The sequence below is a fragment of the Cherax quadricarinatus genome, chromosome 93 (genome assembly GCF_038502225.1).
Source record: "Cherax quadricarinatus isolate ZL_2023a chromosome 93, ASM3850222v1, whole genome shotgun sequence".
NCBI classification, from domain to species: Eukaryota; Metazoa; Arthropoda; class Malacostraca; order Decapoda; family Parastacidae; genus Cherax; species Cherax quadricarinatus.
Genome location: NC_091384.1, coordinates 547,272 through 574,962, shown reverse-complemented (window position 1 = coordinate 574,962; position 27,691 = coordinate 547,272). Strand labels below are relative to the sequence as shown.

The window sequence follows — 27,691 nt, the reverse complement described above, 5'->3', positions numbered from 1 at the left end:
GGTTCGACAAGTTAAGGAAGCAGTATTGTATTATGTTTCCCTACAATATATTGGGGCACCAAACATTCGCGATTTTTCAACATTCACGAGGCTCTTGATCCCCTAACCCTAGTGAATGTTGAGGGAGACCTGTATAATATATACACCTACCATCCGACTTACGACGACTCGACTTACGACCATGTTTTTTATGTCAAATTTCTGGGAAATAAACAAGTGTTTGTGTTGTACACAGTGTTTATCCTAAACCTTACAGTATAAAATACAGTACTAATAGCATAAAAAGTAAAGTAAAACATGAAATACCAAAATAAAACAATAAAATAAAGTCATTACAAAAATGTTATGTTGATATTCAGTAGTAAAGTTCGACTTACGACAATTTCGACTTACGACCGGTTTCTCGGAACCGAACTCTGTCCTAAGTCGGATGGTAGGTGTATATCTTCTTTCTTTCAACACACCGGCCGTATCCCACCGAGGCGGGGTGGCCCAGAAGGAAAAACAAAAGCTTCTCCTCTCACATTCAGTAATATATACAGGAGACGGGGTTACTAGCCCCTTGCTCCTGGCATTTTAGTTTCCTCTTACAACATGCATAGCTTACAGAGGAAGAATTCTGTTCCACTTCCCCATGGAGATAAGAGGAAATAAACAAGAACAAGAACTAGTAAGAAAATAGAAGAAAACCCAGAGGGGTGTGTATATATATGCTTGTACATGTATGTGTAGTGTGACCTAAGTGTAAGTAGAAGTAGCAAGACGTACCTGAAACCTTGCATGTTTATGAGACAGAAAAATGGACACCAGCAGTCCTACCATCATGTAAAACAATTACAATGGCAGGACGGTAGTACCTACCTCGGTGGTACTACCAACCTACTACCTACAATATGTATATACAGTGGTCCCTCGATAATCGTAGTTCTCGAGAGTTGTAGATTTCGGAAATCATAGCGATATTTTTGTATAAACATGGGCTCGCTAATCATAGATTGACTGGCGAATAGTAGGTCGTCCGGGATGCGTACGCACGGTGTGAGCTGGGGCGGCCTCCCTACCAAGCCAGTGTGGCATTGTTTACCAGTGAGCGAAGGTCCCCTCACGTGCTCCTACGAAATATTTCATAATATTCCACTCATTTTAGTGGTTGCAAGTACTAAATAAGCTACCATGGCTCCAAAGAAAGCTTCTAGTGCCAAGCCTTTGGTAAAGAAGGTGAGAAATACGATTGAATTTAAGAAAAACATCATTGAACAATATGAAAGTGTCACAAGTGCGGCCGAACTGGCCAGGATGTACAACAAACCCTACAAAACCATATGTTCCATCATGGCCAAGAAAAAGGAAATCAAGGATGCTGTTGTTGGAAACGGGGTAAATATGCTGACAAAAATGAGATCACCAGTACTCGAAGAGGTTGAGAAGTTATTATTGGTGTGGATAAACAAGAAACAATTAGCAGGAGATAGTATTATGACGTCGATTATTTGTGAAAAGGCTAGGCAGTTGCACGACGATCTGGTAAAGAAATTGCCTGCAAATAGTGGTGATGTGAGTGAATTTAAGGCCAGCAAAGGTTGGTTTGAGAGATTTAACCCTTTGACTGTTTTCGACATATAAATACGTCTTACGAGCCAATGTTTCTGACGTATATATACTCAATAATTCTAGCGGCTTCAAATCAAGCGGGAGAAAGCTGGTAGGCCCACATGTGAGAGACTGGGTCTGTGTGGTCAGTGTGCACCACATAAAAAAAATCCTGCAGCACACATTGCGTAATGAGAAAAAAAAAACTGATCGTTTTTTTGGAATAAAACGCCGACTTTGAGGTTTATTTTCGTATAGTATTTATCGTTGTATTCGCGTTTTCATGGTCTTATGTGATAAAATGGAAAACATATTACAGAAATAGAGATGATTTTCATTACTTTGACGATGAAAACGACCTTGAAACTGAGCTCAAAGTAGCGGAAATGTTCGATTTTTACCAATGTTCAGGAGTAAATAAATCACACCACACGTCCAATACACGTCAACTGGGGAGTCTTGTATTCTTTCACTAGTGCACTGATATTATTTATACCATTTTTACAATAATGCAGTAGTCTGCATAACAGTAAGTTTTGTATTTTTTTGTATGAATAAAAAATAAAAATAGAAAGCAATAATAATATAAGAGGGGCCTAGAGATGTGACTAATGAACAGAGCATATGTTATTTTAGTGCCACAAATGTCTACCTTGTTTATTCTGGACCCTATTTTGAAATTGGCATCTTTTTTAGTTTGCGTGAAATTGGCCAAATTGCCAATTTCTGACCACCATATTGGGTAGTCCAAATTAGTAAATGGGAGGTTTCTTGTACTCAGCTGATAGATAAAATGGAGTTCTAAAGAAATAGCTATGAGTTTGGTCAACTGGAACAATGGAATTGGCTGAAAATAGGGCTCAAAGTCGGCGAAATCGCCGATACGCTTATGTCGCCGAGACCGCTAACTTCGCGGGAGCTTAATTCCATGAGTTTTTGACCAAATTTCAAACTTTTGGTGTCATTACCATCGGGAAAAGATTCTCTATCATTTCATAAGAAAAAATATTTTTTTTTTTTTTCAAAAATTGAGCGACATAGAATGAGTTTCAGAGAGCGGCCTGAAACAGTCAAAGGGTTAAGAACCGTAGTGGCATACACAGTGTGGCAAGGCATGGTGAGGCTGTCAGTTCGGACCACAAAGCGGCTGAAAAATATAAATTCCTTTATATAAAGGAATTATACACATACACTGCCAATACCTAGGTACCTTCCCCTCTTTTATACTTTTATCTGGAGTTTCTGGAGTTTATCTGGAGAGAGTTCCGGGGGTCAACGCCCCCGCGGCCCGGTCTGTGACCAGGCCTCCTTAGGTCAGTGTCCCAGGATGCGACCCACACCAGTCGACTAACACCCAGGTACCCATTTTACTGATGGGGAACATAGACAACAGGTGGAAAGAAACACGTCCAATGTTTCTACTCTGGCTGGGAATCGAACCCAGGCCCTCACCGTGTGAAGCGAGAGCGTTAACCACCAGGCCACCAGAGCCCTTTTATTAACCCTTTGACTGTCGCGGCCGTATATATACATCTTACGAGGTACCGTGTTTGACATATATATACTCATAAATTCTAGCGGCTTCAAATCAAGCAGGAGAAACCTGGTAGGCCCACATGTGAGAGAATGGGTCTGTGTGGTCAGTGTGCACCACATAAAAAAAAATCCTGGAGCACGCAGTGCATAATGAGAAAAAAAAACTCCGACCGTTTTTTTTTTTAATTAAAATGCCGATTTTGTGGTCTATTTTCGTATAGTATTTATGGTTGTATTCTCGTTTTCTTGGTCTCATTTGATAGAATGGAAAACACCTTATAGAAATAGAGGTGACTTTGATTGATTTTACTATAAAAAGAACCTGAAAATGGAGCTCAAAGTAGGGGAAATGTTTGATTTTTGCCAATGTTCAAAAGTAAACAAATGATGTCATTGTCCAATAAATGTCCAACTAGCCATTCTAATATGCAATCATGAATGGGTTGATGTTATTTATACAATTATTACAGTATTGCAGTAGTCTGCATAATAGTAAGTCTTATATTTTTTGTTTGAATAAAAATTCAAAATAGAAAGCAAGAGTAATATCAGAGGGGCCTGGAGACATGACTGATGAACAAAGAAAATGTTATTTTAGAGCCAGGAATGTCTGCATTGTTCATTCTGGACCTTATTTTGAAATTGTCATATTTTTTAATTTTTATGAAATTGGCCAAATTGCAAATTTCTGACCACATTATTGGGTAGTTGAAATCAGTAAATGGGCAGTTTCTTGTACTCAATCGATAGAAATGGAGTTCTAAAGAAATAGCTATGAGTTTGGTCGACTGAAACAATGGAATTAGCCGAAAATAGGGCTCAAAGTGGGCGAAATCGCCAATTTGTAAATATCGCCGAGGTTGCTAACTTCACGAGAGCATAATTCCGTCAGTTTTCCATCAAATTTCGTTTTTTTGGTGTCATTACAATCGGGAAAAGATTCTCTATGATTTCATAAAAATAAATATTTTTTTTTTTTAAATTTTGCGACACCAGGAGACACCTCAGGATTGGGAGTTGCGACAGTCAAGGGGTTAAAGAAAAATATCAACCACTCCAATACTATATCTCCCCTTGCTTTTAACATTTCTGTCACAATCCCGTCAGTTCGAGCTGCTTTACCCCCTTTCAGTCTTTGTAATGCCTCGTGCATCTCCCCCACACTCACGTCCTGCTCTCCTTCACTCCTAAAAGATTTTATACTTCTCTGGCCAGTGCATGAAATTACTGGCTCCTTTTCATCATATTGACATTTAAAAGTTCCTCAAAATATTCTGGCCATCTACCCAATACCTACCCATCATCTTTTTATCTACCAAGACATAATCTAACAAACTACTTTCATTACGTGCTATATCATATCTTGTATACTTATTTATCCTCTTTTTCATAAAATATGTATTACTTATTACCAGACCTCTTTCTACACACAGTTCAATTAAAGGATTCCCATTTTCATTTACCTCTGGCACCCCAAATTTTCCTGCTACTCCCTCTACAACATTTTTACTCACTTTAGCATTGAGATCCCCAACCACAAGTACTCTCTCACTTGGTTCAAAACTCCCCACGCACTCACTCAATATTTTCCAAAATATCTCTTCTATACACTTCTATCTTCTCCAGGTGCATAAACACTTATTATAATCCACTTTTCACATCCAACCCTTATTTTATTCCACATAATCCTTGAATTTATGTGTTTATATTCCTCCTTTTCCTGCCATAAGTTATTCTTCAACATTATTGTTACTCCTTCCATAACTCTAATTCTGTTAGAAACCCCTGACTTAATCCCATTTATTTGTTCCCACTGAAACTCTCCTACCCCCTTCAGCTTTGTTTCCTTTAGAGCCAGGACATCCAGCTTCTTTTCATTCATAACATCCATACTCATCTTATTCTTATCATTTGCACTTCATCCACATATATTCAAACATTCCACTTTGATGGTTTTCTTCTTTTTCTTTTTAGTAAGCTATACGGAAAAGGGGTTACTAGCCCATTGCTTCCAGGATTTTAGTTGACTTTTATAACATGCATGGTTTACAGAGGAAAGATTCTTACTCCACTTCCCCATGGATATAAAAGGAAACGTAATAAGAACAAGAACTTTTCTTTCTTCTGCTTTCAACAAACCGGCCGTATCCCACCAAGGCAGGGTGGCCCAAAAAGAAAAATGAAAGTTTTTCTTTTTAAATTTAGTAATTTATTCAGGAGAAAGGGTTACTAACCCCCTTGCTCTCGGCATTTTAGTCGCCTCTTACAACATGCATGGCTTACGGAGGAAGAATTCTGTTCCACTTCCCCATGGAGATAAGAGGAAATAAACAAGAATAAGAACTAGAAAGAAAATAGAAGAAAACCCAGAGGGGTATATATATATATATGCTTATACATGTATATGCATGTGTAGTGTGACCTAAGTGTAAGTAGAAGTAGCAAGACGTACCTGAAATCTTGCATTTTCATGAAACAGAAAAAAGACACCAGCAATCCTAGCATCATGTAAAACAAATACAGGCTTCCGTTGTACACTCACTTGGCAGTATGGTAGTACCTCCCTGCATGATTGCTGTCTACTAACCTACTACTATATGTTACTATTTATATTACTATTATATTTACTATTATATTTATATTACTATTATTTGCTCTGTTGTTTTATAGCCCATCTTTACAAATAAGTCACCTGTTTTCACCTATTTTCTGCAGGTTTATAATATAATCTCGCCTGAACAAGAGAAAGATGGAAATGCACGTTCCCGATACAATGGCAGGCTGTTCCTTTCTTGGCTGCAAGATGTGGATGATAAGTGGGATAAAATCAAGGTATGAATTTTCATTTTAATAAGGTGCAACTGCAGAAAGAATGAGAATAAATAAGCCATATAAAGTACCCCAAAAGTCATTCAGCAGTGGAAAATACAACATTCAGATTCTGGCAGCAGTCTTCTGTTTTTAATTGTTTTAAGTACATGTACCTGTACTGTATTTTATACAATTCTATAAGATATTTTTTAACGCCCACTGAGGTAGGGTGACCTGAAAGGGAAGACATAATTTCACCATCACTCTATCACTGTCTTGCCAGAGATGCGCTGATACTATAGTTCAGATGTCCCTTCAAATTGCCAGTATCCCCACCCTTCTTTCAGAGTGCAGGCATTGTACTTTCCACCTCCAGGACTTCTGTCTGGCTAACTGGTTTCCCTATATCCCTTCATAAATGTTACCTTGCTCACATATGAGTGTTGGTACCACTATATTCTCATACATTTATCTTTTTGTTTCCATGGATAACTTTCCTTGTCTCTATATTCAGATGTTTCAGTGTACCACCCACCATTTTTCAATCATCAGTCCAATGGTTCACCTTGTTTTTATATGGACCCATTTGCCGACAGGTTCACTCCGAAATATCGGAATACATTTATGCACTTCCTCCATACTCCCTCCTTCCAATCTGATATCCAGTCTTCTATTACCTAAATTGTTTATTACCCTTATCACTTTGGTCTTTCCTGTGTTCACTTTTAATTTCCTCTGACGTTCCCTCCCAGTTTCGTGCACCAACCTTTGCAACTTCTCTTCAAACCTCCCAAAGCACAGTGTCACTGGCAAAAAAACAACAGTGACAACTCCCACTTTGTATTAGATTCAACATATTTTAATCTCACACCTCGTCCCAACATCTCAGCAGACTTCTTTTAAAAACCCCATCTATAAATATGTTTAACAACACATCTGTGTCTAAGGCCTACCTTTACTGGAAAACAGTCTCTTTCCTACATACCCTAACTTGAGGCTCACTTTTTTTTATTAACCCTTTGAGGGTCTGTGCAGTAGTTCTATGGCTTTGAAACCAGGGTCTGTGCCATAGTATTACTTCATGAGCTCAGCTCATTCAGATAAGCTGTGAGCGGTAAATTTGAGCCTAGATGTGAGAGAATGCATCTGTGTGGTAAGTGTGCACCATGTAAAACAAATCCTGTAGCATGCAGTGCAAAATGAGAAAAAAAAGCAACCATGTTTCTGGATTAAAACAGCGAATTTGCGGTGTATGTTTATGTGGTTTTTAGGTTGTATTCATGGTTGCTTGGTCCCATTTCATCAAATGAAAGATATTATACAGAAATAGAGATGATTTTGATTGGTTTTAGTACTGAAAATTACTTGAAATTGAGCTGAAAGTAGTGGAAATGTTAATTTTTTGCCAGTGTTCGTGTAAACAAATCACATCACGCATCCAATACACGTCAACTTGTGGGTCTGTTGTGCATTCATGAATGTGCTGATATTATTTATACAATTATTACAATATTGCATAACAATAAATCTTGTTTTTTGTTGTAAATAAAAATTGTGTGAATAAAAAATCAAGATGGAATTCATCTGTAAAGCCTGGAAACGTAACTGATAAACAGAATAAACAATGCCTGCATTGTTTATTCTGGATCCTATTTTGAAATGGAATATTTTGAACTTTGTGTGAAACTGGCCAGATTACCAATTTCTGATCACTTTATTGGGTAGTTGAAATAGTTGATTGGGCAGTTTCTTGTGATCAATAGATAACATGGAACACAGACTACAAAATAGCTAAAAATGTGGTCTAATGGAATAATGTAATTGGCTGAAAATAGGACTCAAAGTGGTCAAAATCGCCAGTGCGGAAATGTGATTCTCTAGCATTTCATATTTTTTTTTCTTTTTTTAAAATTCTTTGACCCTGTGGGGAATTTTCAGATTGGGGTTAATATACTGGTAGTCTTCCACTGAGGCAGGGTGACTGAAAAATTTTTTTCACCGTCATTCACACTCGCTGTAATGCCAGAGGCAATGAGACGTCATTCTAAACAGTAGATATCCCAAATCCCTCCTTTAGAGTGCAGGCACTGTACTTCCCACCTCCAGGACTCTTAAGTCTGGCTAACCGGTTTCTCTGAATCAGTTCACAAAATATTACCCTGCTCACACACTATTGCTTCAATAATCTGCCATCTATTCTATACACTTGCAGCATCTGCTGCATTGCTTCCATATCCACCCTGTCTTATGCATTTTCTAAATCCATGAATGCAACAAAAACTTTCTTACTTTTAAATATTGTTCACGTATATGCATCAGTCTAGGTAGTAGGTTGGTAGACAGCAACCCCCCAGGGAGGTACTACCGTCCTGCCAAGTGAGTGTAACACGAAAGCCTGTAATTGTTTTACATGATGGTAGGATTGCTGGTGTCCTTTTTTCTGTCTCATGAACATGCAAAATTTCAGGTACGTCTTGCTACTTCTACTTACACTCAGGTCACACTACACATACATGTACAAGCGTATATATACATACCCCTCTGGGTTTTCTTCGATTTTCTTTCTAGTTCTTGTTCTTGTTTATTTCCTCTTATCTCCATGGGGAAGTGGAACAGAATTCTTCCTCCGTAAGCCATGCGTGTTGTAAGAGGCGACTAAAATGCCGGGAGCAAGGGGCTAGTAACCCCTTCTCCTGTATATATTACTAAATTTGAAAGGAGAAACTTTGGTTTTTTCTTTTGGGCCACCCTGCCTCGGTGGGATACGGCCGGTGTGTTGAAAGAAAGAAAGAATATGCATCAGTGTAAACACTTGGTCTACACATCCCCTACCCTTCCTAAAGCTTCCTTATGTTCTGTGAGTTTTCCTGCTCTCTGTCTTACCCTTAAGCCTTTCAGTGATTACTACCATACACCTTACCTGGTATACTTAACAGGCTTATTTCCCTATAATTTTTATACTCATTTGTCCCCCTTCCCTTTATACAAAGGAACTATTTTTTAACACACTATTCCCCCCTCCATCCCTCAACAAACCGGCTGTATCCCACCAAGGCAGGGTGACCTGAAAAATAGTTTTTTTTTTTAATTTGGTAATTTATGCAGGATAAAGGGTTACAAGCCTTATGCTCCTGACATTTTAGTCACCTCTTACGACACACATGGCTTATAGAGGAAGCATTCTTCTCCAGTTCCCCATGGAAGGAAATTATGCATATAATAGCAATGGGCTAGTAATGCCTTCTGTATAAACTACTAAAAACGAGAAAAAGAAAATTTTATAAAACTGGGATGTTTGAATGTGCGTGGATGTAGTGCAGATGATAAGAAAGAAATGATTGCTAATGTTATGAATGAAAAGATGTTGGATGGCCTAGGTCTAAGTAAAACAAAACTGTAGGGGGTAGGGGAGTTTCAGTGGGAAGAGATAAATGGGATTAAGTCAAAAGTATCTGAGAGAGTTAGAGCTAAGGAAGGGGTAGCAATAATATTGAAGGATCACTTATGGAAAGAAAACAGGGAATATAAATATATAAATTCAAGGATTATATGGAGGAGTATATGGAGAGAAAAAGAGAGGTGAAGCAATGTAAAAAGAGAACAAATAAGAGAGTGGGTGAGATGTTATCTACAAATTTTGTTCAACAAACATTTTAGAGAGATTAATAAGTTGAGAAAACCTAGGGAATGAATGGATTTGATAGTTAAAAATAGGAGAGGAGAGTTATTAAAGGTCATTAGAGGTATTGGGAAGATGGAGGGAATATTTTGAGGATCTGTTAACCCTTTCAGGGTTGCCAGGCCCTCTCCGAGACTTGTTCTCAGGGTCGCCAAATTTAAAAAAATAAAATTATTTTTTCTTATGAAAAGATGGAGAATCTTTTCCCGATCATAAAGACACCAAAAGTATGAAATTTGATGGAAAAATTACGGAATTATGCTCTTGCGAAGTTAGCAGTTTTGACGATGTTTATGCATCAGCAATTTTGCCCACTTCGAGCCCTATTTTCGGCCAATTCCAGTGTACTAGTCGACAGAAATCATAACTATTTCGCTAAACTCCATTTTTTCTATCGAATGAGTACAAGAAACCACCCATTTACCGATTTCAACTATCCAATAAAGTGGTCAGAATTTAGCAATTTTGCCAATTTCACACAAATTTCAAAAGATGCCAATTTCCGAATAGGGTCCAGAATAAACAAGAAAGACATTCCTGGTACTAAAATAGCATTTCCTGTGTTCATTAGTCACGTCCCCACGCCCCTCTTACATTCTTTTGTTTTCCACTTTGAATTTTTATTCTCACACAAAATAGAAGATTTTCTGTTATACAGACTACTGCATTAGTGTAGAAATGGTATAAATAATATCAGCGCACTTGTAAAAGAATATTAGACTCACCAGTTGACGTGTATTGGACGCATAGCATGATTTGTTTACTTTTGAACTTTGGTAAAAATCGAACATTTCTGCTACTTTGAGCTCAATTTCAAGGTACTTTTCATTGTAAAACCAGTCAAAATCATCTCAATTTCTGTAATATGTCTTCCATTCTATAAAATGAGACCAGGAAAACTGGAATACAACAATAAATACCATACGAAAATACAGTGCAAAGTCGCTGTTTTAATCCAAAAACAAAGTTTTTTTTCTCATTACGCACTGTGTGCTGCAGGATTTTTTTTATACTGCGCACACTGACCACATAGACACATTCTTTCATATGTAGACCTACCAGCTTTCTCTCACTAGATTTGAGGGCGCTAGAATTTAGGCATACTAGTACGTCAAAAACCCTGGTGCGTAAGCCGTACTAGTACATCCGAAACCCTGAAAGGGTTAAATGATGATGAAGATAGGGAAGCTATGATTTCGTGTATAGGGCAAGAAGGAATAACATCTTGTAGGAACAAGGAAGAACCAGTTGTGAATGTGGGGGGAAGTGTGTGAAGCAGTGGGTACAATGAAAGGGGGTAAAGCAGCTGGGATAAAGATAGAAATGTTAAAGGGGGTGGGGATATAGTTTTGGAGTGGTTAGTGATTTTGTTTAATAAATGTATGGAAAAGGGTAAGGTACCTAGAGATTGGCAGAGAGCATACATAGTTCCTTTGTATAAAGGCAAAGGAGACTAAACATAAGAAACATAAGAAAAAAGGAACACTGCAACAGGCCTACTGGCCTATGCGAGGCAGCTCCAATAAAGAGAGTGTAAAAATTATAGAGGAATAAGTCTGTTGAGTATACCGGGTAAAGTGTATGGTAGAGTTATTATTGAAAGAATTAAGAGTAAGATGGAGAGTAGGATAGCAGATGAACAAGAAGGCTTTGGGAAGGGTAGGGGGGTGTAGACCAAGTGTTTACAGTGAAACATATGGGTGAACAGTATTTTCATAAGGGTAAAGAGGTTTTTGTGGCATTTATGGATTTGGCAAAGGCTTATAATAGGGTGGATAGGGGGGGCAATGTGGCAGATGTTGCAAGTATATGGAATAGGAGGTAGGTTATTGAAAGCAATGAAGAATTTTTACGAGGATAGTGAGGCTCAGGTTCGAGTATGTAGGAGAGAGGGAGATTATTTCCCAGTAAAGTAGGGCTTAGACAGGGATGTGTGATGCCACCATGGTTGTTCAATATATTTGTAGATGGAGTTGTAAGAGAGGTGAATGCACAGGTGTTGGCAAGAGGTGTGGGGTCAAAAGATAGAGACTAACACAAAGTGGGAGTTGTCAAGTTGCTCTTTGCTGATGACACTGTGCTTTTGGGAGATTTTGAAGAGAAGTTGCAGAGGTTGGTGGATGAGTTTGGTAGGGTGTGTAAAAGAAGGAAATTAAAAGTGAATATAGGAAAGAGTAAGGTGGTGATAACAAAAAAATTAGGTAACAAAAGATTGGATATCAGATTGGGGCGAGAGAGTATGGAGGAAGTGAATGTGTTCAGATATTTGGGAGTGGACGTGTCAGCAGATGGGTCTATGAAAGATGAGGTGAATCATAGAATTGACGCTGGGAAAACAATGAGTGGCACTGTGGAGACAAAGAACTTTATCCACGGAAGCAAAGAGGAAAATGTACGAGAGTATAGTTATACCAACACCGTCATATGGGTGTGAAGCATGGGTAGTGAATGTTGCAACAAGAAGGCTGGAGGCAATGCAGATGTCATGTCTGAGGGCAATGTGTGGTGTGAATATAATGCAGAAATTCATAGTTTGGAGGTTAGGTGGTGATGCAGAATTACCAAAACCATTATCTAGAGGGCTGAGGAGGGGGGGGTTATTAAGGTGGTTTGGACATGTAGAGAGAATGGAACGAAATAGAATGACTTCAAGATTGTATAAATCTGTAGTGGAGGGAAGGCAGGGAGGGGGTAAAGGAGATTTTGTGTGTGAGGGGCTTGAACTTCCAGCGAGCATGTTTGAGCATGTTAGGAGCGAATGGAGACAAATTGTTTTTAGGACTTGACGTGCTGTTGGAGTGTGAGCAGGGTAACATTTATGAAGGGATTCAGGATAGCCGGCAGGCTGGACTAGAGTCCTGGTGCCTGCACTCTGATGGAGGGGTGTTAATGTTGCAGTTTTATAACTAGTGTGAGTGTGCATCTGGCAAGACAGAGATGAGTGAATGATGATGAAAGTTTTTCTTTTTTGGGCCATCCTGCCTTGGGTGGGAAATGGCCAATGTGTTAATAAATAATTAATAAAAAAATATAAATATCACAATAGATATGCATAGTGATAAAAGCATTTGAACAGTACTATTAGCTATAATACACAAACTATGACTTAACCCCTTTAAACACATCTAAGTAAGTACAGTGGACCCTCAGGTAAAGGCTTCAACAGTTAGTGCCAAAATCGGCTAACGGCTCGCTTTGGTGTAAAAATATTGGCTCGGCTAGCTCCAAATAACTCGGCTAAGGGCTTTTGTCCTGAACGTATCTGCGTGGCCTGAGCGGGCCCGGCCACTCCATCACTCCGTGTGCAGCCAGTGTGCCATTGTTTACAAAGTCAGTGAGGACGATTCCACGAGTACATGCGATATATTTTGTATTATTCCATTGTTTTAGTGCTTGTAACTGCTAAATAAGCCACCAAGGGCCCCAAGAAAGCTTCTAGTGCCAACCCTGTGGTAAAAAGGGCGAGGTGTAGTATCGAATTAAAGAAAGAGATAATTGCAAAGTACGAGAGTGTGGTGCGTATCTTGGAGTTGGAAAGGTTATATAACAAACCCCATTCAACCATCACTACTATCTTGGCCAACAAAAAGGCAATCAAGGAAGCTGTTGTTGCAAAAGGTGCAAGTATGCTTACAAAACAGAGATCACAAATACTCGAAGATGTGGAGAGACTGTTGTTGGTGTGGATAAACGAGAAACAATTATCAGGAGATGGTGTTTCTCAGTCAATATGTGAAAAGGCAAGGCAGTTGCATGTGGATCTCATTAAGAAAATGCCTCCAAACAGTGCTGGTATTGATGAATTTAAGGCCAGCAAAGGCTGGTTTGAGAGATTTAAGAATCGTAGTGGCATACACAGTGTGATAAGGCATGGTGAGGCTGCCAGTTATAACAAAAAAGCGACTGAAAAATATATACAGGACTTTAAGGAATACATAGACACTGAAAAATTAAAACCCCAACAAGTGTTCATTTGTGACGAAACAGGCCTGTCTTGGAAGAAAATGCCAAACAGGACCTACATTACTCAGGAGGAAAAGGCACTCCCAAGACACAAGCCTATGACAGACAGGCTAACTCTAATGTTTTGCAGTAATGCTAGTGGGGATTGCAAAGTGAAGCCTTTACTCGTGTATCACTCTGAAACTCCCAGAGTGTTCAAGAAAAACAATGTCGTCAAGACTAAATTGTGTGTGATGTGGAGAGCAAACAGTAAGGCATGGGTCACTAGGGACATTTTCCTGGACTGGTTCTATGACATGTTTGGCCCCACTGTGAAAAAGTACCTCCTGGAAAATAAATTGTCACTCAAGTGCCTCCTGGTAATGGACAATGCTCCTGCTCATCCTCACCACTTACAACAGCAAATTGCGAGGGAGTTGAGCTTTATCAAAGTGAAATTTTTGTCTCTTAATACCACTCCTCTCCTCCAGCCCATGGACCAGCAGGTCATTTCAAACTTCAAAAAACTGTACACCAAAGCAGTGCTTCAAAAGTGCTTTGAAGTGACCTCAGACACTGACTTGACACTAAGAGAGTTCTGGAAAGATCACTTCAGTATCCTCAGTTGCATGAACCTTATAGGTAAGGCTTGGGAGGTAGTGACTTGTAGGACTTTGAACTCTGCTTAGAGAAAATTGTGGCCACAGTGTGTACAAGAGAGGGATTTTGAAGGATTTGGGGCTAACCCTCAGGAGACTATGCCAGTTGTAGAATCTATTGTGGCATTGGGGAAGCCCATGGGGTTGGAGGTTAGTGGCGAGGCTTTGGAAGCGTTGGTGGAGGACGACAATGAAGAGCTAACCACTGCAGAGTTGCAAGAGCTTCAGGTGCGACAGCAACAGATCACAGCTCAGGAATGTGCTTCAGAGGAGGAGGAAGAGAGACGGAGGAAGTTGCCTTCATCAAAGATTAAGGAAATGTGTACAATGTGGACAAAGTTGCAAGCATTTATGGATGAATATTATCCTGACACAGCTATTGCAAGCCATATTGGCAACATGTACAATGAGACTCTTGTGTTGAGTTTTAGGGAAATCTTAAAGGGACGCGAGAAACAGCTCTCTGGACAAACATTTTGTGCGACAGGGATCCAGTGACTCTGAAGTTGTTCTCAGTGGCATTAAAAAAACAAGAAGGGAGGTAATCTCAGAAAAGGCCTTATTACCTAAAGTCTTTATGGAAGGGGATTCCCCTTCCAAACACTAGAACACCTTCATCCTCTCCCTCCTCCCGTCTCATCACTCGTCAACAAGTCCACAATAAAGGTAAGTGTTATTTCAGTATTGTTTATTGTGCATGTATCATTTTTTCTGTGTAGGGAAATGTATATTTCATGTAAAAAAAAATGATTTTGTTTAATACTTTTGGGTGTCTGGAACGGATTAATTGGATTTCCATTATTTCTTATGGGGAAAATTAATTTGGCTAAGTGCTAGCTCTCTGGAATGGATTAAAGTCATTACCTGAGGGTTCACTGTATACAATTAATCAGACAAGTAGGTTTGCTAGTACCTGTGTCCTCCATCATGTGTACAGTAAATAAAACAGAGACGTCATCTCAGAACACAAACTCTCTCACATATTTAGACAACCATTCATAGGCCTATTACCTTGTCATGATATTGTGAAATGGAAACCTGTTAAACGTTATGCTCTCTTGCAGGATTGCAGATTTGTTTTGTCTCCTGGATTTATAACTTTTGAGCACTTTGTGCCCATGTGGATAGAGAAAATTGAGTTTCCATGCAAAATTTTATGTTCTCAAGTAACAAGAGATATGGGAACAAAGTGGCATACATTTTGGAGTCAGTGCTTATATTATAGCGTTCTCAGATAGTTGTCATTTGTACTTAAACATATTTGATGTCTTTTTCAGGAATTTATGGTTCTACGTCACCACAATGAAGCTGAGTCGCTTCATGCAGTCCAGCGAATGGATTGGGAATGGAAACTAAAGGAACTGGGAGACTGTGATGCAAATTCCCGACCACACATAGACGATCTGCATGTGCCCATGGTACATGTTTCTGATGATTTTGATCTTCTTCCAGAATGAAAAATTGACTTGTCAAAGTTATTTGGTCAGCATTGTATGTCTTTATGATGCATTCTTATGCATTTATGATTAATGATAACCTAGTAGTCATGCTCAAGCATAGGCAAGATGCAACCTTCAAGGAGAGGTTTGTAAGAGTCAAGATAATCTCTGGCTGTGATATTTGTAAGAAGGTTTTGTATATGCATGTATGTATTTTTTTTTTTTCAACACGTCGACCGTCTCACCAAGCCAGGGTGACCCAAAAAAGAAACACTTTCATCATCATTCAACACTTGCACCATCATTCACAAATAATCACTGTCTTTGCAGAGGTGCCCAGATATATCAGTTTAGATGTCACTCCAAACAGCCAATATCCCAAACCCCTCCTCCAAAGTGCAGGCATTATACTTTCCACATCCAGGACTCTAAGTCCAGCAAACTGGTTTCCCTGAGTCCCTTCACGAAATATTACCCTGGGGAATCAAGTACAAAATAGGAGTTGACACAGTTACTTTTTGCTGATGATACTGTGCTTATGGGAGATTCTAAAGTTGCAAAGGATAGTGGACGAGTTTGGGAGGGTGTGTAAAGGTAGAAAGTTGAAAGTGAACATAGATAAGAGTAAGGTGATGAGGATATCAAATGATTTAGATAAAGATAAATTGGATATCACATTGGAGAGAGGGAGTATGGAAGAAGTGAATGTTTTCAGATATTTTGGAGTTGATTTGTCAGTGGATGGGTTTATGGAAGATGAGGTTAATCATAGAATTGAGGAAAAAAAGTGAGTGATGCGTTGAGGTATCTGTGGAGACAAAAAACGTTATCTATGGAGACGAAGAAGGGAATGTATGAAAGTATAGTGGTACCAACACTCTTATATGGGTGTGAAGCTTAGGTTGTAAATGCTGCAGCGAGGAGGTGGCTGGAGGCAGTGGAGATGTTCTGTCTCTAGGCAATGTGTGGTGTAAATATTATGCAGAGAATTCATAGTGTGGAAATTAGGAGGAGGCGTAGATTACTAAAAGTATTAGTTAGAGAGCTGAAGAGGAGTTGTTTAGGTGATTTGATCATTTAGAGAGAATGGATCAAAGTAGAATGACTTGGAGAGCATATAAATCTGTATTGGAAGGAAGGAGGGGTAGGGGTCGTCCTTGAGAAGGTTGGTGGGAGGCGGTAAAGGAGGTTTTGTGGGCGAGGAGCTTGGACTTCCAGCAAGCGGTTGTGAGCATGTTAGATAGGAATAAATGGAGACAAATGGTTTTTGGGACTTGACAAGCTGTTGGAGTGTGAGCAGCGTAATATTAGTGAAGGGATTCAAGGAAACCAGCTATTATAGATTTAGCCGGACTTGAGTCCTGGAAATGGGAAGTACAATGCCTGCACTTTAAAGGAGTGGTCTGGGATATTGACAGTTTGGAGGGACTTCTAAACTGCCGTATCCGAGTGCCTCTGCAAAGACACTGATCATGTATGAGTGAGGTGTAAGTATTGAATGATGATGAAAGTATTTTCTTTTTGGGGGTATTCTTTATTTTTGGGTCACTCTGCCTTGGTGGTTAAAAAAAAAAAAAAATACATGCGTACATATAGAGTATATTAAAATCCTTGTTCAGTGGTGGTAAAAAAAAAAAAACAGAATTTAAGAAGCCCAGTTCTAGTTCAAATTTTACTTAAGTTGCCTTGTTATTATATGAACTTTGTGTTGTGAAGTTATACAGTAAAAGTCCGATAAAACGGAATGATAGGGGAGGGTGATATCCGATTTACCCAAAGTTTCGTTTTAATTACTAAGTTAAGCGGACATTGTCCACTATGTCTCCCGTATATGGACAAGCATAAAGTAAAACAGATTTATTCTGCAGTATTGCTGACTCAAACCAGACATACGAAGACAAAACTAATGCAAGCAGCCTTTGGTCCCCTCTCTCACTTTCACTGGAAATATTGAGTCTGCCAGCTAAGTGAGGGGGAGGGAGGCAGCATAGCATACATGTACTAGATGCAGGTGATAGTCACTCACTATACATCTTCCAGACCTGGTAGACATATGACAGAGAATGTAAATGTGAAGTCTACTACTCTTTATCAAGTCAAGCCAGTTAGCTAGCTATCAGGCTAGCTGTCTGTGAACCTGCCTGCTTGCTTACATGCTTGCTCTTCCTTGCCCTACCTGCCCTGTCTGCACTTCTTGTAAACAATTATTTGTCTCAACATAATTTCCAGTTGGACACAAAATGCTTGTCTCTACCACCCCAATGATAATAGACAGGTCCTGGACAAAGCCTAGACCATACAAACTCGTGATTAAGAGGAGTTGGTCCATTTTGAGCATAGGACTGAACTTGATAGTGGTTTAAAATTGCAGATGTGGTTCATTGCATCCTTACTTTAATTGGACATCTCATTAAACATACATGTTGAGCCTTTGTAGGGTCACATTTTTATCTGACATCCGCTTAATGGGGTCCGTTTTATTTTATTTTACTGTAGACTGATAACAATCTGTGTTTTTCTTTTCAGTCTTCGCTCTTCCTTGACATCGTAGGTTAAAGATGTTTGTTAAATATTTAGGACTGAAAAAGGTCTGTAATTTCTGTGATATAAAATTGACTTTCATTGTATCTAGGACATACTCAAGGTTATTGGTACAGCCCAAGTTGGGGTTTGTATTACCTCTGCAAATAAAAAACGTGTTTCAGTGCAGTTCTTTACTTGAAAATTGTTTCAAATGTACAGTATGTTTAAAGTGAGCCAAAATTTCTAGATCATCTTGTGTTTGAATGCGACTGTGCACTAGGTGTGTAGTTGAAGCTTAATGCATTGGCACTGCCAGTAGACCTGGTACAGTAGGCATGTAATCTACTTGCTAAATGTATATGATATAAATTATCTGGAAAATTATGTTGTAATACGTTATATTTGAATTTTTAATTGTGTTTTAATTGGAATAGACTGTATATTGTGTGATATATGAAGTGAAAGCTTGATGAATGTTGTGGTAATGTTTATTGTGAAGTTAATCCTGATTAGTTCAGTAAAGAAACTTGTCAGTAACAATAAGTATCTTATAAGACTGTTACTTGCTCAATTTATATTAGTCTATGCTAAAGCATCATAACAAAGTAAAGGAAACCTGATATATGTATATGTGTGTGTATGCAGTATAATTACAAACAGGCGATCTTAATGTAGAACAAGCCGCGTGAGACTGGAAATCTTTAGTTCTAGATTAACTTTCCCATTCTTGTGCATTGTCAGGAGCTATGTAGTGTTGCAAGACAGCAACAGATAGGAGGGGAAATTCTCTGGGGCAAGGTAGAAGGTAAGCTGACAATGCACGAGTGTGTGAAAGTTCTAAAGATTTCTATTCCCATACGGTTTTTTTTGCACGTGTGTGTGCATGTGCATGCATGTGTGTGTGCATGAGCATGCGTGCACGTGCATACTCGTGTGCATACTTGCATATACACACCACAGACCATGTGTTGAACATTTTTAACACGGTAAATTCATTCTAAGTCACCCAATTAAAAATATAATTTATCATGTTTTTTCTTTTGCTGTGGCAGTAATTACTAGAACACCAAATGTAAAGAAACTCACTGGATACCAATTTTAATCTTTCTTAGTAAAATTTTTCTACTGGTGGGTGACCTTAACCCTTTCAAGGTCCGTCCTGTAGATCTACGTCTTTGAAGCCAGGGTCCAAGTGCACAGTTTACTGTCCAGTGTGCACAGTAAACAAAAAATTGGGGCACCTGTATTGCATTGTGGGAACGCCATCTCAGTATGCTTTGTTCATCATGCCTGGCGGCAAGGAAGCTCTCGCTCCCCGGTGAACTGGGACTCTCTTCCCATGAAATAGTTCTAACACTGTACCATATGGTACAATGGTACCATAAATAACACTGAAGGAAGTGGATCTGAAGAGGAATTTTGTGGTTTTGAACCATATGGTACAGTGTACCATATTTTACAATGGTGCCATATCATACAATGTACCATGGGGCAATGTACCTTATGATACTATACCATATGGTACAGGAACCCCAATGGAGGTAAGTCACTCTGACTTTTTTGGGTTATCCTAGGTTCTCCACACATGCTGCTATGTATGATAAACTATATAACTGTACACAAATAACCCACACATAGAAGAGAGGAGCTTATGATGTTTCGGTCCGGGGGAGTTTATACGAGACCTGGGAAGGTTATATGGGGCCCGGGGAAGTTATACGGGGCCTTTGGAGGTTATACGGGGCCTGTGGAGGTTACCAGGGCCCTGGGGATGTTACCCAGAGCCTGGGGAGGTTACCAGTGGCCTTGGGAGGTTTCAGAGGGCCTGGGAAAGTTATCCGAGGCCTGGGGAGGTTACCTGGGGCCTGGGGAAGTTACCATGGGCCTGGAGAGGTTTCCTGGGCTAAGCAACATAACCTCATCATAACTTAACCTAACTAAAAAATAACATTAAAAATAACTGATAAATAACTAATAACTGATAAATGACTAACTGAAAAATAACAAGGAGGGAGAGATACATGATTATATACACCTGGAAAATCCTAGAGGGGCTAGTTTACTTGGAGATACCTGGAGAGAATTCCGGGGATCAACGCCCCCACGGCCTGGTCTGTGACCAGGCCTAGCACCAAACTTGCATGTGAAAATCACTTCCTGTGAAAGCAAAAGACTCGGCAGACGATGCAACATACCCCCAATGAAAAGCAGGGGTGCCTCTAGCATGATAAGAGAGAACACAATAAGTGTCAGAGGCCCAAGACTGTTCAACTGCTTCCCAGTGTACGTCAGGGAGATTAGCAATAGATCCCTGGCTGTCTTCAAGCAGGCACTAAACAAGCACCTAAAGTCGGTACCTGACCAGCCGGACTGTGGTTTGTTGTATTATGTGCAGCTAGCAGTAACAGCCTGGATGATCAGGCCCTGATCCACCATGAGGCCTGGTCATAAACCGGGCTGCAGGGGCATTGACCCCCTGAACACTCCAGGTATACCAGATATGATCCATCACAATAAATTTTGATACAAGATTATTGTTGTCTTAAAGTTAGTCTGTGTGTCTACAACTACAGATGGCACCTAAAACATTGCACTTTGGTGCCATCTTCTATAAGGAAAATGATAGTGCTTGGAGTTAGTCACTACACTGCATTTGGGGTGCCACCTATACAGGGAGACAGCGCTGTATGACCCAGCTTTGATGGCACAAAGTTAATGAAAATGGCACTAGGTTGCCATCTATTGGAGGAAGAATAAACTGAATTAGTTAATTTTTTGCACAATAGATGGCCCTAAATATTACTAATGAAAATGGTACTTGGCTGCCATCTATTGTTGTAATTATTTACTAAATCTAGTTCAGTTTTTGTATAATAGATGGCACTGTAGGTTAATGAAAATGGGAAGATAAATGGTAGACTAAACTAAATTTTTTTTTTAGTTCACTTTTTGCTCAATAGATGGCGAAAAAAAATAAAAAAAATGGGAAGATAAACTAGCGGAGACTAAACAAAATATTTTTAGTTTATTTTTTGCACAATAGATGGCGCTGAAAATTACTAATGGAGATGGCACTTGGCTGCCATCTATTGAGAGAATTATGAACTAAACTTTTAGTTCATTTTTTGCACAATAGATGGTACTGAAAATTAGTAATGAAAATGGCACTTGGATGCCATCTATTGTTGTAATTATTTACTAAATCTAGTTCAGTTTTTGTATAATAGATGGCACTGTAAGTTAATGAAAATGGGAAGATAAATGGTAGACTAAACTAAATTTTTTTTTAGTTCACTTTTTGCTCAATAGATGGCGAAAAAAAAATAAAAAAATGGGAAGATAAACTAGCGGAGACTAAACAAAATATTTTTAGTTTATTTTTTGCACAATAGATGGCGCTGAAAATTACTAATGGAGATGGCACTTGGCTGCCATCTATTGAGAGAATTATGAACTAAACTTTTAGTTCATTTTTTGCACAATAGATGGTACTGAAAATTACTAATGAAAATGGCACTTGGCTGCCATCTATTGTTGTAATTATTTACTAAATCTAGTTCAGTTTTTGTATAATAGATGGCACTAAGTTAATGAAAATGGGAAGATAAATGGTAGACTAAACTAATTTTTTTTTTAGTTCACTTTTTGCTCAATAGATGGCGAAAAAAAAATTAAAAAATGGGAAGATAAACTAGCGGAGACTAAACAAAATATTTTTAGTTTATTTTTTGCACAATAGATGGCGCTGAAAATTACTAATGGAGATGGCACTTGGCTGCCACCTATTGAGAGAATTATGAACTAAACTTTTAGTTCATTTTTTGCACAATAGATGGTACTGAAAATTACTAATGAAAATGGCACTTGGATGCCATCTAGTGTGAGAATTATGAACTAAAAATATTTTATTCAGTCTCCCCTAATTAATCTTCCCATTTTCAATTTTTTTTTTTTGCCATCTGAGCAAAAAATGAACTAAAAAAATATTTAGTTTAGTCTACCCTTTATCTTCCCATTTTCATTAACTTAAAGTGCCATCTATTATGCAAAAACTGAACTAAATTTAGTAAATAATTACAAGTGCCATTTTCAATTCTTAGTGCCATCTATTGTGCAAAAAATTAACTAATTCTCCCTACAGTAGATGGCAGCCTGGTGCCATTTTCATTAACTTTTACTTTGATACCTATTGCAGCAAGTGATGCTAACTCGTTCTGTTACCGAGGGTGAAGCACAGAACCTACAGAAGTCATAGTGTTCCTGGGAAATGGGAGGCAATAATTATTATCAAAAAGAAGTGCTAAGCCACAAGGGCTATACAGCAATCATAACTAAGAGCTAAACCCATAAGGGTCAATGAGAGGCAGGCCAATTCAATCGAAGAGAGGATTATTACAATCAAGGGGGAGCACTAAACCTGTATTATTATTATTATAATCAAGGGGGAAGCGCTAAACCCGGAGGATTATACAGCGCCTGGGGGGGGCTGTAGAAGGCATTCAGGCTTAATTCGGGGAACGAGCACAGATCCAATTCCCTAAATCAAGAGCCCCTCACCAACATCAAGGAACCTTCCTTGAGGGGACTAAACCTGTAGAATTATACAGCACACACAGGGGTGGAGGATTGAAGGTATTCAGGCTCAATTCAGGGAACTGGAGCACAGATCCAATTCCCTAAATCAAGAGCTCCTCACCAGTATCAAGGAACCTTCCCCTCAAGGAAGGTTCCTTGATGTTGGTGAGGGGCTCTTGATTTAGGGAATTGGATTTGTGCTCCAGTTCCCCGAATTAAGCCTGAATGCCTTCCACATCCCCCCTCAGGCGCTGTATATTATCATTATTATAATGAAGGGGGAAGCGCTAAACCCGGAGGATTATACAGCGCCTGGGGGGGGATGTGGAAGGCATTCAGGCTTAATTCGGGGAACTGGAGCAAAGATCCAATTCCCTAAATCAAGAGCCCCTCACCAACATCAAGGGACCTTCCTTGAGGGGTTGCGCTGTATAATCCTCTGGGTTTAGCGCCTCCCCCTTGATTATAATAATAATCAAGGAACCTTGCGAGGATCCAAGAGAAAATTTATTATAAAGAGGAAGTGCTAAACCCGTAGGATTATACAGTGCCTGGGGGGGGATGTGGAGGGCATTCAGGCTTAATTTGGGGAACTGGAGCACAGATCCAATTCCCTAAATCAAGAGCCCCTCACCAACATCAAGGAACCTTCCCTAAGGGGTCCGAGAGAGAAAAAAGTAATTCCTTGCATCAACTTAAGTAGATGCAGGAAAGTGGTTGAGAAAGAGACATGAGCAATATTATAATCAAGGGGGAAGCGCTAAACCCGTAGGATTATACAGCTCCTGGGGGGATGTGGAAGGTATTCAGGTTTAATTCAGGGAACTGGAGAACAGATCCAATTCCCTAGATCAAGAGCCCCTCACCAGCATCAAGGAACTTTCCTTGAGGGGAGAGACACGAGCAAATGTGAATATCTAGAAAATATTTGTTCTGGGACTATGATCCTCTCTAATAAACACAGGTTTGAGAACAACACATACTGGCAAGAGTGTAAGGTGATGACCTGACCAGTGATGTAGGAGACAGCATCAGGTAACCTTTGAAGTTGACTGACAATTACATCATGCAGTAGACAGGTCTTGGTTGAGTATCAGATGTGTCAGTGTTTTCCAGTGCTTTTGTCCAGTTGCAGCGACTGCAATTAATCAAGGTTCCAGGCATTTTCAGAATCTAAGGTTGTGTTTGATATAAGGACACAAGTGCAACTAATGCAACATTTTTATTGTAGCAACATTTCACTCTGCAGGAGCTTTAAGACATTACAAACAAGGACACAGAAAGTATAGGTATAGTGTGAGATGCAAAGCATAATACAATCATTGTAGGTAATAGCAGTAGTGGTAGTAATAGTACTACAACTACTACCACCACCTACAATGATTATATTATGCTTTGCACCTTACACTCTACTTATATATACTGTGTCCATGTATTGTTTGTAATGGGTTTGACAAAGCTCCTGGAGAGCAAAATGTTGCTACAGTAAAATGTCACATTAGTTGCACTTGTGTCCATTTATTTAATACAGTGGACCCCCGCATAGCGATTTTAATCCGTGCAAGAGGGCTCATTGTTATGCGAAATGATCGGTATGTGAATGAATTTTCCCCATAAGAAATAATGGAAATCAAATTAATCCGTGCAAGACACCCAAAAGTATGAAAAAAAATTTTTTTTACCACATGAAATGTTAATTTTAATACACACAAACTGAAAAAGGCATGCACAATTACATGACACTTACTTTTATTGAAGATCTGGTGATGATTGATGGGATGGGAGGAGGAGAGAGAAAGTGTTAGTGTTTAGAAGGGGAATCCCCTTCCATTAAGACTTGAGGTGTCGAGTCCTTTTCTGGGGTTACTTCCCTTCTTCTTTTAATGCCACTAGGACCAGCTTCAGAGTCACTGGACTTCTTTCGCACAACATATCTGTCCATAGTGGCCTGTACCTCTCGTTCCTTTATGACTTCCCTAAAGTGTTTCACAACATTGTCAGTGTAATAATCACCAGCACGGCTTGCAATAGCTGTGTGAGGGTGATTTTCATCCATGAAGGTTTGCACTTCAAGCCACTTTGCACAGATTTCCTTAATCTTTGTAGTAGGCAACTTCTTCAATTTCTCTCTCCCCTCCTCTGAACCAGTTTCCTCAGGTCTGGCCTCTTGCTGTTGAAGTTGATCTATCAGCTCATCAGTGGTTAGTTCTTCATTGTCCTCCTCCACCAACTCTTCCACATCCTCCCCACTAACCTCCAACCCCAAGGACTTTCCCAATGCCACAATGGATTCCTCAACTGGCATAATCCTCTCAGGGTTAGCCTCAAACCCTTCAAAATCCCTTTTGTCTACACATTCTGGCCACAGTTTCTTCCAAGCAGAGTTCAAGGTCTTCTTAGTCACTCCCTCCCAAGCCTTACCTATAAGGTTTACACAATTGAGGATATTAAAGTGCTCTCTCCAAAACTCTCTTAGAGTCAGTTGAGTTTCTGAGGTCACTACAAAGCACCTTTCAAACAGAGCTTTTGTGTACAGTTTTTTGAAGTTTGCAATAACCTGCTGGTCCATGGGCTGCAGGAGAGGAGTGGTATTAGGAGGCAAAAACTTTACCTTAATGAATTTCATGTCCCCATAAAGTCGCTCTGCCACGTCTGTAGGATGACCAGGGGCATTGTCTAACACCAGGAAGCACTTAAGTTCTAATTTCTTTTCAGTTAGGTAATCTTTCACATTGGGGGCAAATGCATGGTGTAACCAGTCATAGAAAAAGTCCCTAGTGACCCATGCCTTACTGTTTGCCCTCCACAGCACACACAAATTCTCCTTGAGGACATTCTTTTGCCTGAACGCTCTGGGAGTTTCAGAGTGATACACTAATAAAGGCTTAACTTTGCAATCACCAGTAGCATTGGAACACATCAACAAAGTAAGCCTGTCTTTCATAGGCTTATGTCCTGGGAGTGCCTTTTCCTCCTGAGTAATGTAGGTCCTGCTTGGCATTTTCTTCCAAAACAGGCCTGTTTCATCACTATTAAACACTTGTTCAGGTTTCAGTCCTTCAGCCTCTATGTACTCCTTGAATTTATGCACATATTTTTCAGCCGCTTTGTGGTCCGAACTGGCAGCCTCACCATGCCTTATCACACTATGTATGCCACTACGCTTCTTAAATCTCTCAAACCAACCTTTGCTGGCCTTAAATTCACTCACATCAGCACTAGTTGCAGGCATTTTTTTAATTAAATCCTCATGCAACTTCCTAGCCTTTTCGCTTATGATCGCTTGAGAGACGCAGTCTCCTGCTAGCTGTTTTTCATTTATCCACACCAATAAGAGTCTCTCAACATCTTCCATCACTTGCGATCTTTGTTTCGAAAACACAGTTAAACCTTTGGCAAGAACAGCTTCCTTGATTGCCTTTCTGGTGCCCACAATAGTAGCGATGGTTGATTGGGGTTTCTTGTACAACCTGGCCAGGTCGGCGATACGCACTCCACTTTCATACTTATCAATGATCTCTTTCTTCATCTCTATTGGAATTCTCACCCTTATTGCTGTAGGGTTGGCACTAGAAGCTTTCTTGGGGCCCATGGTCACTTATTTTCCAGAGAAAATCACCAAAAACAATGTAATAATACGAAATGTTCCGATTGTATGCTTGGATGTTACCGCGGAGGCTGGCTGGTAAACAATGGCATGGGCGGCACATGTGAGGCTGGCTGAGGGCGCACATTGGACGCGTCTCGGACGAACAGCGGTGAGCGGGTTTTTAAGCGGTATGCGAGGCAAAATTTTAGCGATAAAATGTATCGGTATGCGGATTAAACGTTATGTGATGCCAACGGTATGCGGGGGTCCACTGTATACTGTCGGTAATTCTACCATCAATATAACATCTAAAGTTGTGCCCTGTGATGACTTTCAATGTCAAAAATGCCGGGAAGCCTCATTAATCATTCACTAAAGCTGAATAAAATAAAGTTGGAAATTATATGGTGGTTGTGGGGATTATCTCCCCCTGGGCTCAGTCACAGACCAGGCTTCCTAGGTAGGAAAGGAAATATTACAGGATTAAGAACTACAGTGGACCCTCGAGTTTCGGCAGCTTCGACTTTCGTGAAATTCGACCTTCGGTGAGTTTTTTTTGGCAAAATTTGGCCTCGAGTTTCGTGATTAGACTTGTGTTTCGACGACCGTCCGGTACCCGTCCGCCCGTCACCACGCACACCAAGCCAGTCTCCCACGCCATTCACGCTCAGTGTACCATTGTTTACCAACACGTGACCATCACCCCGTGGGTTCATACAATACATTTCATAATAATCCATTGTTTTTTTGTGCTTGCAACTGCTAAATAAGTCATCATGGACCAAGGAAAGCTAGTGTAAGCCCTTTGGTAAATAAAGTGAGGAACACGATCCAGAGGGATTTTGAAGGGTTTGAGGCAGACCCTGTCCCTGCCGACCCTCTGCCTGTTGTGGAAGGTGTTGTGGCATTGGGCAAGTCCGTGGGGTTGGAGGTGAGTGACAGGGATGTGGAAGAGTTGGTGGAGGACCACAGGGAAGAGATAACCACTGACAAACTGCAAGAGCTTCAACTGGAACAGCATCAGGCCACAGCCGAGGAACTTGCTTCAGAGGAGGAGGAAAAGAGAGTGAAGGAGGTTCCTTTTTCAGTGATTAACCCTTTGAGGGTCGACAGGCCCTCTCCGAAACTCGTTCTCAGGGTCGGCCAAATTTCAAAAAAAAAAAAAAAATTATTTTTTATGAAAAAATAGAGTATTTTTTTCTAAACATTATAGGCTAAACAAAAAAATTTTAACGTCAATACTTACCGAGATATGGAGGTGTGAAGTTTGCCAAAATTGAACAACATATGGTAACATTGCCGACTGCCGTCACCCGGTATTTTTCTATTTACTTTTTTATGTACTATT

The 27,691-nt window shown here is 39.7% G+C and overlaps 1 protein-coding gene across 11 annotated transcripts in view; it reads left to right on the top strand.

Annotated features, from left to right (window-relative positions):
* The window catches only part of LOC128703500 (ankyrin repeat domain-containing protein 11), a 77,164-nt gene extending 57,958 nt beyond the window's left edge, over positions 1-19,206 (top strand). For 10 of the 11 annotated variants that reach the window (XM_070104542.1, XM_070104549.1, XM_070104546.1 and 7 more), the window contains 2 exons: positions 5,842-5,958; positions 15,495-19,206. In XM_070104542.1, coding sequence (XP_069960643.1) covers positions 5,842-5,958; positions 15,495-15,674 — 297 coding nt within the window. In that variant the 3' untranslated portion in view covers positions 15,675-19,206. The remainder of the gene's footprint in view (positions 1-5,841; positions 5,959-15,494) is intronic. The other variant, XM_070104545.1, reaches the window with a different exon arrangement.
* Positions 19,207-27,691: the final 8,485 nt, after the last annotated feature.